The following is a 14,264-nucleotide window of genomic DNA, read 5'->3' as shown; positions in this document are numbered from 1 at the left end:
ATTTATTCAGTTCTTTTTTCAACCCAATTATACTTTTGGCCATCACAACATCCACTGGAAATGTATTCCACAGGTTAGATGTGCATTGTGTGACAAAGGACTTCCTCTGGTTTGTATTAAACCTGCTGCCTATTATTTCATCGGGTGACACCTGGTTCTTCTCTATTTGCTTTTTCCATATCGTTTATAATTTTATAGCCCTCGATCATATCCCCCCGTAGTCATCTCTCTTCTGAGTTGAACTGCCCTAATCTTTATAGTCTCTCCTCTTATGGCAGCCATTCCATACCCATGGCAGCCATTCCATATTAGTTGCCCTTCTCTGAACTTTTCTAGTTCTACTATATCCTTTTTCAGATGGGGTGACCAGAACTGGCCACAGAATAGATTAATATAATGGAATTATAATATTTTATTTCCTATTTTCTATCACTTTTCTAGCCTTTTGAACTTCTGCTGCTTCTTCTGTCTGGTTTTAAGATTAAGTTGGATAAGTTTATGGAGGGAATGGTTTAATGATAAAACATAGTAGCCAAGGAAAACCAAGCAATGGTACATGAACAGCATAATGGCCAACAAGGGTCAGGCTAGAGACTCTTGCCTATATGCTCGGGGTATTACTGATCGCCATATTTGGGGTCGGGAAGGAATTTTCCTCCAGGGTAGATTGGCTGAGCCTCTGGAGGTTTTTCGCCTTCCTCCGCAGCATGGGGCAGGGATCACTAGCAGGAGGGTCTCAGCCGATTGAAGTCACTAAAACACAGGATTGGGGACTTCAACGGTAGAGTCCAGGGAAGGGTCTTGCGGCCTGCAGCATGCAGGGGGTCAGACCAGATGATCATAATGGTCCCTTCTGACCTTAATGTCTATGAGTCTATGAGTCTATGTTGGGTGGAAGTTTTAGGATTTGACTTCCAAATGTTAAAGGCTGCCTTTTTGCCTCTAACAGCCTCCATCGCTCTGCTGTTTAGCCATGGTGGCATTCTTTTGGTCCTCTTTGTTTTTTTGGATTTGGGGTATAGAGCCTATATTATGCTGTTTTTAAGAAATCTCCATGCTACTTGTAGACATTTTACCCTTGTGACTGCTCTTTTTAATTTCCAGCTAACTAACGTCCTCATTCTTGTGTAGTTCCTTTTTTTAAAATTAAATGTTACTGTGATCAGGTTTTTTGGTATTTTCCCCTCTACAAAGATGCTAAGGATCTTGTTTCACAACTAGTTGAAAAGAATGAAAATAGTCAAGCAAATTACAAACTATGGACTTGGATTTAAGCTTTATTTTTATTTTTAGTAATGACCAGCAAAAACCTTTAAATTAATATTCTAAGGACCCACACTAGAAATAGTCTGATTTCACTCACAGTTTTGCTTGGGTAAGGTTTACAGGAATTGGTTGTGAAGTTTTAAAAGGCTATTTATTTCTTATGCCACCCACAGAAAGTCCACACTGAAATGAGAAGTTGACGAGTAGTAATGTGAGACAACATGGGTGAGGTAATATCTTTTATGGGTCGTCTTCTTCTTCGAAGCTCAATGTAGCTTGAAAGTTTGTCCCTCTCACTAACCGAAGCTGGCCTAATAAAATATATTACCTCCCCCACCTTGTCTCTCTGATATGCTGGGATCAACATGGCTACAACACTGCATATAGTAGTTGAAACAGGAGCCCAGTGGGTGGGCTGACATGGAAACCAGGACCCCTGTGAGAAATATTTAATTGGATTTAAATAGATTTAATTTTTACTACAAAGTTTGCTTTCTATCTGGCAGACCTTTAGTTGCAAATATTAGTTTACATCTAAAAGGAAAACCCTATATGATGTATTATTTATCGCATGTCTTACCAGCATATATAAATGCATTCAGATTAATTTAAAATGGGTAGGTGATACAGTACAGTCCTGTTAAGTCAAATATACCATGTGCATTATTATTCACTATACCCTCATTCACGAGGGGCCAGATTCCAATACACTTACTCTTACTGAGTAGCCCCTTATTCTACTCACTGAGTTTAAAAAAAAGTACTATTCAACACAAGTAAAGACATAACCATTTGGCCTTCTAATCTGAGCCCAATATTTTTTACTTTCATTGTTGTTTTACCTTTTGTACAAATAACTAGTATAAAGACAAGCTCTTCTTTAAAACAAATCAAACAAATACAAATAATATAAAATATTTTATGGTTGGGGTGTTTTGGGGAGAAATATATGAATTATATACAATTTCTGGAATGTGTTTGAAATAGAAATATCAGATCAATATAAAGGCAATGGAATCATGCCATAAGTAATTATTCTGTAACACCTGACATAGGCATGGGATAGTTTTATGTATGTATACTTTTTTTATTGACATACCAAGTAATACATGTCACCATGAAATTTATGCCAATTTAACAGGTAATAGCTGGAGCTCAGATTATAGGGTGACTGGGTGGGGGGAACGTATCTAAACAGATTAAATAGAAAAGATGTAAGCCTTACATTTGACTACAGGCTTTACATCTTTGAAACATGAAAAGTAAAGGATCTAACATGACAGTACAATTGTCAGAAAATGGTATGTTATTTTTAAATTCAAATCAGATGTCTAATCTTGCCCTCAAAGTTAACAGCAAAACTCCCAATTACGTGTTTTGCTGTTAACTTTGTGAGGGCAAGTTAACCCTTAAGAGTTAGACTGAGGACTAACCATCAGGAAACCAGTTCAGCCAACTCAGTTAAGGAGGTTTTTTTTTTTTTTAAAACCTCTAAGAGCAAATTGGCTGTTTAAACAAATATATTAATGGATCATTTCTCTTTTTCTTTTAGATTTTCAGTCAGCTGGTTGTACTGTTGCATGCTCACACACACACACACACACACACACACACACACACACACACACACTACCCCTGACACTTTAAATTATTATCCCTAGACTCTGGAACTTGTTCCTCCTGCTGGTCTGCAAGAAACCAAAATTTTTAGTTCTTTCATTATTCCCTGATACCCTATATATTTAATTATGCTTTTGCCTGAATGAGTGATGTGTAGGGGGGTTAGATTTCTTATTTTTAGGGGAAATTATTTTGATTTCTTTGCTTGACGTTGACTCAATTTATCAACCATTAAACCAACAGCTTAATTAATGTGTTTCTAATTTTGTATATGCAACCAAATCCTTGTGTTTTTACTCAGGAAAACTGTTGACGACTCTATGGTATGTGAGTTTTGGCTGATGAGTAAAAAGTGTGTAATGACTACAGTATTTGACCTAAAAATCATAAGTGCATTTAGTAAATCAAACAAACAGATACTTTCAGTGCCATTTTTCAAAGGGTACAGAGCAGAAAACTGAGCCCACATGCTAAAAGATGTAAAACTTTTCTGACATTAACTATATTTACACACTGCAAGTCAACCAGAAAATAGTTTCTCGGCTATTTAATTTAAATCCTACAACGTTTTAAAGAAGAATTTAAAAAGAGATTACTCAACAGCAAAAATGTTGCCAACTCCAGATATACCCAATTTTGTTCCCCTAGGAAACTGGGATCCATGCAAGGGAGCACAAACTGAGAAAAAAACATGACTTTTGTAAACCTTTTCCTCTACTAACACTACCGCAATATGAAACTAATTGGATAAATGAAAGTTAACACAAATCAGATAACAAACCCTTGCTCTCCATCCAGGATAACTACTTTGGAAACAAGAGAAATGGTGAAAATTACACACGTATACAACCCCAACATTAATCTTGCTTCTTGTAGTAGGAAGAGAGCCTGAGACATAAGCCCTTGTATAAGGGGCCTGGTATGAGGCCTGAGCTACTCACAGAATCTGGCAAGAACAGGGCTGATACTGCAGAAATGCATATTCCTAAGACGTGCTTGTCAGAGTACTCACGCAAACACATCCCGATATCAAGTGGTACCAGAACATCCCGATATCAAGGATGGTACAAAAACATTCCCTAAGGATAACAGGAACACACTGACTCCTCGTAAAAGATAAGGTCAGGATGACAGTACGTAATACAGATGTTTTGATTGAACCAACATGTACAAAATGATGGGTGATAAATAGTAACAGAAGGCAGTAACTATGTCAAAGGGGCAGTCCTAACTTGTTTGTATCCGAGAATAAAGATGCATCTCAGAGGGCAAATCTTTGTCTGGCCTTAAGGAGGAATGGAAAGTCCTGCCATTCATTGAGCTGGTCCACTGTTATGGGCATACATGTATTAGTGGTCTGGTAGAGTCTTCAGGATACTAGTACCATGTTTTGTCGACAATAAACCTGGCTGGGTGCCTTCGTCCCTTAACGGATCTTGTGGTCATTGGGTGGTTCACTCGAGGTCTGCCCTGCCAGCTGTCTGCGCAGGGCTGGGGCGGCACACAGAGGGAACACACACATACATACACACACACACAGAGCCAAACATCTATCAACATCTAACCACAGTTCTCTTGTGTATTTGCCAGATCTTGGGACCAAATTTCCCTATATGTATAGAATAAGAACTGACTCCAGCTAAGAGGCCTTGCACATTCAGAAAGCTACATAGAATTGACAAGTTACCTGAACAGCTGCAAAAGTAATGTCTTATAAATAGGGCTGTCATGTGATTAAAAAAATTGATTCCACAATTAAAAAAATTGATCGCGCAATTAATCGCGTAATTAAACAATAATAGAATATTACTTATATAAATATTTTTGGATGTTTTCCACATTTTCAAATATATTTATTTCAATTACAACACATACAAAGTGTATAGTGCTCACTTCATATTTATATTTTATTTTAAATATTTGCACTGTAAAAATAAAAGAAATAATATTTTTCAATTCACTTAATAAAAGTACTGTAGAGCAATCTCTTTATCATGAAAGTTGAACTTACAAATGTAGAGTTATGTACGAAAAATAACTGCACTCAAAAATAAAACAATGTAAAACTTTACAGCCTACAAGTCCACTCAGTCCTACTTCTTGTTCAGCCAATCACTCAGACAAACAAGTTTGTTTACATTTGCAGGAGATAATGCTGCCCCCGTGTCTTGTTTATATGTCCTGAAAGTGAGAACAGGCGTTTGCACGGCACTGTTGTAGCTGGCGTTTCAAGATATTTACGTGCCAGATGCGCTAAAGATTCACATGTCCTTTCATGCTTCAACCACCATTCCAGAGGACATGCATCCATGATGATGATGGGTTTTGTTGATAACAATCCAAAGCAGTGCAAACCAATGCATGTTCATTTTCATCATCTGAGTCAGATGCCACCAGCAGAAGGTTGGATTTTCTTTTTTGGTGGTTCGGGTTCTATAGTTTCCACATCAGAGTATTGCTCTTTTAAGACTTCTGAAAGCATGCTCCACACCTCATCCCTCTCAGATTTTGGAAGGCACTTCAGATTCTTAAATCTTGGGTCAAATGCTGTAGCTATTTTTAGAAAACTCACATTGGTACCTTCTTTGCGTTTTGTCAAATCTGCAATGAAAGTATTCTTAAAATGAATAACATGCTGAGTCATCATCCAAGACTGCTATAACATGAAATATATGTCAGAAGGCGGGTAAAACACAGAACAGGAGATATACAAGTTTCCCCCAGGGTGTTCAGTCATAAATTTAATTAACGCCTTTTTTTTTTAAACGAGCATTGTCAGCATGGAAGCATATCCTCTGGAATGGTGGCCACAGCATGAAGGGACATATGAATAGTTAGCATATCTGGCATGTAATTACCTTGAAATGCCAGCTACAAAAGTGCCATGCGAACATCTGTTTTCACTTTCAAGTGACATTGTAAATAAGAAGCGGGCAGCATTATCTCCTGTAAAAGTAAACAAACTTGTTGGTCAGAGCGATTGGCTGAACAATAGGACTCAGTGGATATGTAGGCTCTAAAGTTGTACATTGTTTTATTTTTGAATGCAGTTATTTTTGGTACTTAATTCTACATTTGTAAGTTCAACTTTCATGATAAAGAGATTGCACTACAGTACTTGTATTAGTATTTTTCAATTCACTTATCTTTTATTTTTCCAATGCTAATATTTGTAATAAAAATAATATAGTGAGTACTGTATATTTTGTATTCTATATTGTAATTTAAATCAATATATTTGAAAATGTAGAAAAACATCCAAAATATTTAATAAATTTCAATTGGTATTCTATTGTTTAATAGTGTGATTAAAACTGCGATTAATCACGATTAATTTTTTTAACTGTGATTAATTTTGTTGAGTTAATTGTGTGAGTTAACTGCGATTAATCAACAGCCCTACTTATAAAGTTAATTTTTCAAACCAGATCAGTCTGGCTCTGACTGATTCTCCATGTACAGTAGCTCCCATCCTCACAGGTCTCCACTAACATCAGTATGCTGTATATACACAGATACCCATTTATGACTGGCATTCTAAAGAAAGGTCCAGAAAGTGTTGAAGTGTTGAAAGTAAAAAGGAGATTTTGTATGTAACAACTATAGGCTGAAAAAAATCCTGAATGCCATAATGACAGCCTGGGAGAAAGGTGCTGCAGGATGCAATTTTGATGCCAAAGATTTCTGCAGTGCAAAATAATGTTAATGTGGAAGGAAGGAAGATAATATTTTCCCCATTTATTAGAATTAAAAAGAATAAAGGTTATCTGCTTTTTAAGTCCTGACTTTAGTTTCTATATCTGGCTGAGCCTACATGAGAAAAAAAAAACCTAACCATAATTAACTGATCAATCAGATGATCACATGATAATTTCAATAATCATAACCTCACCTAATTTAAGGGATATCATTTAACTCTTTTAAAATATTTTTATTTTAAATATATTCAGCTGAATTTTATTAATAAAGGAACAATTTTACCCATAAGCACTTCCTCAGGTAAACAGTAACCAGGAAATTAAGGTGATCTGAAGTCCATTGCAAAGCCATTCCTTTGAGCCCTCTCCCTACCTCCATGATTTTTTGTGCAATCTTCTCCTCCTACCTACAATACTTCAGAACCATGCCAGGTGCTGTGTACATGTGTAAGGGTTGCAGATAAATCCCACTGGGTAGATGAGGCAAAAATGTGTCTAGAAGTCTGCATTCATTTCTCCCTCTGAGGACTTAAGATTCTACCTAGTGTTCAAATCATGAATCAGTGTATATTCCAAACTATACTATACAGGTGTATGAGCAGTAAACATTACACTATCAGTTCATTCTGCCTCCTCCCTGCGGCTTCAGGTTTGGCAGCACTTGCTGAACTGACCTCATTACATCCCAGAAGAACAATTCAAAATTCAGTTAAAACTACTTTAAAAAAAACACCTTCGTAAATCTAAACATTATCTCAAGAATTTCAGGGGGGTCTGATTTAAAATAAAAACAAAAAAACGCGAGTCAGGATTGTTATTCCCTAAACATAATTTTAGATGACTTAATACTGAACAAGTATTATCTCCTTTACTCACTCTGTTAACCCTTTTATTTACTAGCCCTAAAAAGGTGTCAAAAGATGTTAGGAACAATAGAGTTCTGATCACCTTGCTATGGATCTGGACAGAAATGGCACAGAATAAGAAAACATTCTAAGTTGCTGGAACCCATTCACAGTAAATATAAATGTTCCCCTTTCAGTAAACAGTACTGCCTATTCCAAGAGTTCAAATCATGAGTCTGGTGCCAAAAAATCATGAGATTGGCTAAAAAAAAAAATCCCAGGAGATTTAAACAAAATAAGGTTGGGATTTTTTTTTATTTGCCATCTGAGGCTTTGGTGTTCATGTTTTCAGCTTTTCTTTGCAATCAGAAGGGCTAGAAACTAAATGAAAGCCGAGTATAACATCATTCCAAGAACTGGGGCTTTAAGAAAAACGTGAGATATTACAAGAGTCATGAAAAAATTGTGAGAGTTGGTAACACTGTCAAAAAGGGCCTGATCATTGAACCCTTACTCAGGCAAAGCTGCCATTGATTTAAATGGTACAAAAATGTCTGAAGAGTGGCCATTGAGGATCCTCATGACACCAGCAAATTTTTTAATCATTTACGTCCTTATAATTACTCACCTAAAAGTAAATTCCCTTTTGTTGCAGAGTGCAGGGAGTAAACAGGTAAGCATGCACTCTGATCACTCTGACACTCTTTAGTTCCCCCACAGAAAGCTGTCTGAGGTAATTACAGGTAATTAGCTAACCAGGATGTTGGGCTGGATGAGCCAATTAGCCCATCAGCTCAAGGCTGATAAAGCAGCTCAGGAAGCAAGTGCCACAGGATAGAGGAATAGGGTTGGCTGAACCCAGTCTCTCAGAGCCTACAGGGAAGGAAAATATCTGGTCCTCTGAGGCCCTTAGGAGAGGGCCAGAAGTACAGAGGATGTTGTAAATAGTTCTATTGCATGGGACTGTAAGGCTGTTAGTGGACAAAATTCAAATAAATGGCACAGTGGATACATAGCCAATGCAATCTAGGGCAGTTTCTGTGGTGCTAGAAGGCAGGAGCAGACCACACCCTGGTACATCTTTCTATTTACTTTCTAGCTATTCCCCAGCTATAAAGCTTCATAAAAAATGGTTACCTACTTTTTCGTAACTGTTCTCTGAGATGTGTTGCTCATACCCATTCCATTCTAGGTATGTGTGTGTCTACATGCAAAGTTTTTTGCCTTAGTGGGTATCCATAGGGCTGGGTGTGGCACCCTTTGGAGTGCCACGCTCATGCGCCGGTATATTAGATACCACCGGCCCTACACCCTCTCAGTTCCTTCTTGCCAGCAACTCCAACAGAGGGGTAGGAAGGTGGGTAATGGAATGAACATGAGCAACATATCTCGAAGAACAACAGTTATGAAAAGGTAGGTAACCATTTTTTCTTCTTCGCGTGTTTGCTCATGTTGATTCCATTCTAGGTGACTCACAAGTAGCATCCCTGGAGGTGGGCTCATAGTTCACAGACATGGGACTTGCAATACTGCTCTGTCTCTTTCTTTTCTCCTAAAGGAGCCTTTCCGAGAAGGCCAAGAACTAGGAGCCCAGGGCGGCCAGAACTGTTTCCCTGCTGTCTGCGGCATATGAAGGCTCTGCAAGCAGAGTGTGGCTCGAGAATCCTTGATTCCATGCAGCCTCGCATCCGTCTGTTCAAAAAAGAGCCTATTATCCTCGAACAGAAGGTCCTGGATGGAGGACTGCATTTCCTGGAACAGACCCAAGGACTGCCAGGAACTGCGTCTCATTACTACGGCCAAGGTGACGACCCTAGCCACAAAATTGGCTGCGTCCCAGGCCATCTGAAGAGAGCCTCTTGCTACAGTGGTGCCCTCCTCCAGGATGGTAGCAAACTCCTGGCCCATGTCCGGAGGCAAGGAGTCTTTAAACTTTTTAAGGAAGTGCCACAAATTAAAATTGTATCTCCCCAACAAGGCTATTTTTTTCAATACTCAAAACTGAAGCTGGCTGTCAAATAAACTTTACGTCCAAAAAGATCCAGCTTCCTAGCATTTTTGTTCTTTGGTGTGGAACTTACTTGCCCTTGCCTGTCCCTCTCATCGGCCACCGACATGACTAGTGACTCTGGCCGTTTGGAGGCGGGAGGAATAGAAGAAGGAGTTTGCCACAGGGCTTTGGCTATTTTTAATACCTGCTCAGGAACAGGCAGCACCACATGTGATGGGGTTGCCGCAGTTAGGAAATCGAACTGGTTGTCCAACTGTTCCGCCAGTTCTTCCACCTCCAAGCTCAAGTTAGATGCCACCGTTCTAAGCAGGGCTTGGTGTTCCTTAAAGTCATCAGGTGGGCTGGCATGTGAGGGTACCACTACCACCTCTTCGGGCGAAGAAAATGAGGACTGCACCACGGGGGGGGGGGGGGGGGGAGAGGACATGGGGCACTGTCCCCCACAGGGGAGGGGTACCCGCACCTCTACCCCAGTGTCAGAGTCTGTGCTGTTCAGCGAGTCCTGAGCCAATGGTGCAGGGGGTTTCCCCCCACTCTTGAGAATAAGAGGGGAAATGGAATAATTGAGGTCATTTGTCTCCTAAGACCATCTCTGTGCTTTTTTCCAGACTGCCTCCTAACTCCTAGAACACACTCCCAATGATGGTCTATCAAGCTACTACCCTCTCTTCATCCAAGTCCTTCCTTTGCATTCACAACTTCTGCAATGGCCCCAAATGAGTCAATAATTATTATATAAATTATACATACATATATATATATATATAGAGAGAGAGAGAGAGTGTGAGTGTACACAAAGATATGCACATGCCTATTGGTACCCATGACATTCTTCTCCCCTCTCTATTGTTATTACCCTCACTCATCAACTCATATCTATAGTGTTAGCTCTTCTGGCCAGAGACCAGTCTTTCTGCAAAATAATAAGTAATAAATGGAACAGTTTACTAATCAAATTACAAATGTTTGTATTTTGCTTCTTATTATGCAGACATTTAGTGTAGTTATAATTTTGCTGCATTTATTACTATTAATCGTATTTGATATTTCTTTAGCAGCTTTAACTCACTGAAGCCCAAGGCACTTTAAAATAGTCCTGATATTTAAAATGTCACCAGCACACTTTAGAGTAAACATCCGAATTAGATTACATGGAGGTAGAGGAGTACATGCCTCTCAGAGTTACTGTTTCATGCTCTCTGCAGACTTATGAAGACAGCACTGCCTTGCTTGGTTCATATTTGGATGGTGATTTTTGCAACCATAAAGGCTGGAAACTTGCTTTTTTTAAAAAATGAAAGGTTAGATTCTGCTCTTACGTGTATCCCACACACACTGGCAGGCATTCAGAATACTCGCACACACCTTATTCTACAATATTGTGGAGGATACAAAACAGGAACCGATACAAATTGCTTTTTTTATGTCCCTATCTGTCTCTTTTTACAAAAATAAATACTTTTACTGAGATTATGCTGATTGGAAAACTATTAACTTGCTATAATTATTTTAAAAGATACAGTACATGCCTAAATAGTTTGAATTCATACAGCCTGATTTCCTAGTGGCCTCTGATCACCTGGTCCCATTCTGGTGGCACAAAGCAGCCATAATCCTGGCCTCATTTGCCATGGGAGGATTTCCTCTGCATAGAAGAATCTTTTGGGTGATGATGAATTGCTGATATTGACAACATTACTTTGCTTCAGGTGCCGAGGGCAAGGCTGGGGCATCCTTATGCTTTGGTAATCCTTGTCTGTTGTAATGGCCTCAGGGTGCTTTGGCAGCTGGCGTGAGATACAGCAGTCTTCAGGCTGCTCTACCTAGCACTGAGGAGAAGACTGAATCAGGGAGCTGCAAAACTGGCATTTTTGTCTCACACACCCAACTTGCACCTGTGCTGAGCCCAGCTTGACTGGTCCAGAGAATCTGGGCAACAATCTCTTCCTTTTTGTGCAACATCACCATCAAGTACCAGTCAAATTATATATAATATAAACATGATGAACGTTCATTTAATACTGTTCAAACTGTGGACTCAAATCTTTGTTTGCAATTACTTCTCGGGGAATTCTGTGCCACTGCGCATGCGCAGAATTTATGTTCCCTGCAGAAAAATGATTTTCTGATGCGGAAGAAAAGGGAAGCCACACGAGTGGTCATATGACCCTTCCCAGCAGTATGTTTCGGATGCCCATGGCAGCCAGCAGAGAGGTAAGTCACTGTGGGCAGAGGGCAGGACTGGGAAAGACCCCACTGGTGCCTCCTTCCCTGCGCTGGACTCAGCTGCTAGTCGCGTTTGGGCTTGGGAGGATGGTACTTCCTCTTCCCCTGCATGGCATCCGGGATAGTGTCAGACCCACCCCCAGATTTCTCCCCCGGCTGTAGGAAGCTCTGCAAACTGCCCTCCCCAACACTTCCTGCACCCACCGCTCCTCAGCTGCAGGGGGAGGGATTACTGTACAGGTAGATGCTCCCCCATCCGCCCAACTCCCGTGCATCGACCCCCTCATACCTAGACCCTCTCGCCAAGCCTCACCCCCCTGCACGCAGAACCCCCCGACAAGCCCCACTGCCTCTGCATCTGGACCACCCCAACAAGCCATCCGCACCCCACCCTACCAAGCCCCTATCAGCTGCACCTGGATCCTCACCCCACTGAGCCCCACTCCCCCAGCATCTGAACCCCTCACTGAGCTCCCCACACCCAGACCCCCCTGCTGAGCTCTATCCCCCCACACTGAGACACCTCCCCCCGCTGCACCCCAACCACCTCCACCTGGACCCCACTGCAGAGTCCCATTACCATTGCACCCAGAACCCCCCCAACAAGCCCCTGTGCATGCAGATTCCGCCTCCGCACCCAAATCCCCCACTGAGCCACCCACACCCAGATTGCCCTACGCAGAACCCTCTCAACCCACACCTGGATCCCCCCACACTAAGGTGCTTCACACTTGGATCCTGCCTTGCTGAGCCTGCCTGCCCACATCTGGTGCAGCTGGCATAGAGAGGCAGAGTTTCTGGGGCAGGCCCACTCCTTGCACTGTGTTAGTGTTGGGTGCAGCCTCACCACTGAATTTATGTCCTGGGGTGGGGGAGGGAGTTGCACAGTGATCTCCCACCCCTGTGCAGCCAGTGGCCTGTGCTCCCCAATGCCACGCTGGAGCCTCCACATTTATTTGACAAATAAAATTTGCAAAATTTTGCAGAATTTTAAAATACAGTATACAGAATTCTTAATTTTTTGGCACAGAACACCCTCAGGAGTATTAAATGTATGCATTTTAAAGCCAGGTAAGAGTCCCAAATTACCTTGCCAGGCATATCTCTTGGCTCTCTTTAAATATGTGGCAAGAGCAACACGTTGTTATTGATCCTACAGCTAAGGGGGTTAAAATGGAAACATTATTCCATAAACTTGAACCATGGTACACAGTGCCTCCCCTGATGGGAATAGATGGTAGATAGCCCTGCCATTTTGGAGTCTTGCATTTAGATGTGACCTTGAGAGTGGTTCCAAAAGCCACTGATGTGTTAATGTTGATTCGCTTTGAGAGAAAGGGAGTGTTTGAGAGAGTACCGATCACTATGCTTTAAATGACCAGCATTAACCTGAACTTGGAAAGGACTGTGTGTTCCACCCTCAGGCTAGGCTCTGTCACCTCTATTCGTGTTTATTTCACTGTTCCGAAGTTTCACTTGAAGATTTGCCTAAACTAATCTTGTGACCTGCTGAACATGACTATTCTGGATTGCATTTTAGGAGCTGCAGATGAGAGAACTTATTACCACCTAAAGGCAGCTGTTTAAAATTAACACTTGTTTCCTATCCGATATGGCTAAACTATTTTATTGACATCAGTGCATTATTGAAAGCACTATTAATTCTCTGTCCTTCCTGACTCTGTCCTTTGAACCTATTCCTGGGGCCAGTAACAACCACCAACTGGCTGCCTACCAGGGGAAACTGCTGCTGCAAACAAATAATACTCTGCTGCTCACAGCCTTTGAAACACTGGCTTACATTAATCACAGCGAGTTGGTATTTCTTGTCTTCTGGGTTCTGAGAATTCTGTTTCATTTTTTTTAATTGGGTCAGATGGTCCATCACACAGAATGACTATAAAGAATGGGAAAGTTTGTCTTAGGTACAATATCCCACACCACACATCTCATCATTCCTATGGCACTGGGTGTGAACAGCAAGTATGAACAGATAAAAACTAAAGGTATTTGCCTTAATTTATATAGTTTTACAATGGTTCATAAAAACAAATGCCCTGATCCTACAACAGGTATCACATGCATGGGGCCCTTATGCCTGTGCTGAATCTCACTGAAGTTAACTCGATGTCACACTGGTGTAAGCATCCACCCACGCAGATCCCATTGCAGGATTAGGGTCATATGCAGTATCCATATTAGCCAGGAAACAGTATTTAAACCATTGTAGCAAGATCTGTTTTTAAACCCTGCTGTAGCATTACCCCTCTTCTACAGCTTTCTGCAGGGAGTAGATGTTCTCTGTGGAGTGCTCCCCTTGGGACCAGACATTTCCACCCAGGACTTCACTCTAAAATCACTGACGCCTCCACACCTTCTATCCCATATGGAATGGGGGTTTACTGGCATGGAGAGGCAACCAATAGCAGCATGATTACCATAGGAGGAGTATGCCCTGCTTCATGATGTCAAGCTGGGTCCAGCAGGCATGGTATTCATCTCTGACAGCTGGAAAAATTTTAAGTGATAGATAATGTGTAACTTTATTTACATAGCACACCCCCAAAGGAAGAGGCAAAGCCTGTGACGTACTTTCAG

General features: G+C 40.9%; 1 protein-coding gene across 3 annotated transcripts in view; it reads right to left on the bottom strand.

Moving 5' to 3' along the window:
* ACYP2 (acylphosphatase 2) overlaps nt 1–14,264 on the bottom strand; it is a 149,822-nt gene that overhangs the window by 77,361 nt on the left and 58,197 nt on the right. Inside the window, exon 5 of one of the 3 annotated variants that reach the window (XM_054023464.1) lies at nt 10,505–11,269. The exons of the other annotated variants lie outside the window; for them this stretch is intronic. Coding sequence (XP_053879439.1) covers nt 11,250–11,269 — 20 coding nt within the window. The 3' untranslated portion in view covers nt 10,505–11,249. Of the gene's footprint in view, nt 1–10,504; nt 11,270–14,264 lie in introns of those variants that run through there. 3 annotated transcript variants of the gene reach the window in all.

This window comes from Malaclemys terrapin, chromosome 3 (assembly GCF_027887155.1).
Source record: "Malaclemys terrapin pileata isolate rMalTer1 chromosome 3, rMalTer1.hap1, whole genome shotgun sequence".
In the NCBI taxonomy this organism is placed as follows: domain Eukaryota; kingdom Metazoa; phylum Chordata; order Testudines; family Emydidae; genus Malaclemys; species Malaclemys terrapin.
Note: the sequence above shows the minus strand (reverse complement) of the source record. Positions and strands in the feature narration are given on the sequence as shown.